At 32.5% G+C, this 1,745-nt stretch overlaps 1 protein-coding gene across 1 annotated transcript; it reads left to right on the top strand.

Annotated features, from left to right (window-relative positions):
• Positions 1-351: 351 nt before the first annotated feature.
• On the top strand, positions 352-1,494 carry LOC108770851 (uncharacterized). The gene is made up of 4 exons (XM_018522586.1): positions 352-367; positions 544-715; positions 1,031-1,131; positions 1,256-1,494. The coding sequence occupies exons 2-4, from the start codon at positions 681-683 to the stop codon at positions 1,492-1,494; spliced, it is 375 nt and encodes a 124-aa protein (XP_018378088.1). The 5' UTR covers positions 352-367; positions 544-680.
• Positions 1,495-1,745: the final 251 nt, after the last annotated feature.

The following is a 1,745-nucleotide window of genomic DNA, read 5'->3' on the forward strand; positions in this document are numbered from 1 at the left end:
TTTTGTGATTAACTATAATAGCTTATACTTAGTATTTTATATATTTCCTGTCGGTCCGAATAAAATCTTAATAATATTATTATGTGTGTGTAGAGGACAGAGCTATAGTCCGCAAGAGTTTGATGGCTGATGGTACTGAGGCTGTCGTTGTTACAAATACGCCACGTAAAAAAGTTGTAAATTCACAGCACGATTCACGGCAGGTAACGGATTTCGAAGCAAATAAATTAGTCATGGTAGAGCAACTGATTGATGAAGTGTCTCGACGACCTGCCTTATGGAACTTCAAACTACCTCTGACTGAACGCAGCCCACAGATAAAAAAGAAACTCTGGGAAGAAGTGTTTACGGCTCTTGGCGGTAAATTGTATTATTTTGACTAAAATTGTAAATTATAAATTGTATTATTTTGAACTATTAAGCACTCAATATTTGTTTATTGAACAATTCTACACTCGTATCAATAAAAATTTTGAAGTTGAATCAAATCCATTTGAGTGAAAAAACATTGACGTATATCGAATTATGAATGTTTTCTTTTAGGAACATATTCCATTGATTCCATTAAAAAGAAGTGGAAGTCACTATCGGATTCTTTTCGAATTTATTCGAAGAAGGAGCAAGCAGCGAGTGGATCTGCTGCACCAAGTGGAAGAAGACCGTGGATACATTTGCAACGTATGAATTTTTTGCGTGATCTTCAGCTACAGAGCAAGTATACATATATTAATGATAATAATACTAATTATTAGTATTGTTCGTTTTCTCTGTCGGAAGCTGGTCGGAGTTGCTCCAAACAAACCCAGCGTACTTGATAGAACGCTTTTAAACGTGTAAAACAATTGTAGTGTTCTTTTAATGCTCGTTTAGATTCTAAAAGAACACTACAAGTGTTTTACATGTCTAAAAGCTTATTATCAAATGTGCTGGGTTCGTTCGGAGCGATTTCGAGCAGCTTCCGAGAGACAAAACGAACAATACTACTATATACGTGTGTGTATGTAATAATCAAATTTTCTTTTCATTATAGAACTATCAGCAATATTGATTCAGACTGTAATGATTCAATGGACATGGCCAGCTCAATTTGTGACAACAGCAATAGCAGCAGCAGCATTGGTTATGTATCACGTATGTTCATTTTAATAAAATGTATTAGAAGGTTATATTTCAAATAAAATACAAACTTTTATAAAGAACGTAAAAATTATGACTTTATAGTGTTGAAAAATATTAGGTGTGAATATTTTTATAGGAAAACGTCGCTTGAGCGAAGACAGTGCATTAGACCGGATTGCCGATTCCCTGGCATTGCCGATATCTTTTAATATGGACCAAGTAAAACAAATGTTACCTCCTGCACAAGCTGCACTTGATAAACCAACCATAATTGGAAACATGATAGCCCAACTCCGTGAAATAGACCCGGAATTGCATGATGAAATAACATTACAATTATTAAAAGTAACAATTGATGCTAAAAGGAAGACATAAGATAAGGAAGAATATTATAAATTGTTTTGGCTCTTTTTTAGTCCTTAATAGAATTTTACTTAATATTATATTACATATATAAATGTTTTTAAATAATAAAATAAAACAATATCAATAATAAAGGGCACAGAACCATTATAATATATGTATATGTAATAAACGATTTAAATACAATTTAAATACAAAAATCAAACAGACGTTTCGACTACGTTTGAGTCATTTTCAATGTACGGATTAATCAAAGGAGTAAA

The sequence above is a fragment of the Trachymyrmex cornetzi genome, unplaced genomic scaffold, assembly GCF_001594075.2.
Source record: "Trachymyrmex cornetzi isolate Tcor2-1 unplaced genomic scaffold, Tcor1.1 scaffold1367, whole genome shotgun sequence".
Classification (NCBI taxonomy): domain Eukaryota; kingdom Metazoa; phylum Arthropoda; class Insecta; order Hymenoptera; family Formicidae; genus Trachymyrmex; species Trachymyrmex cornetzi.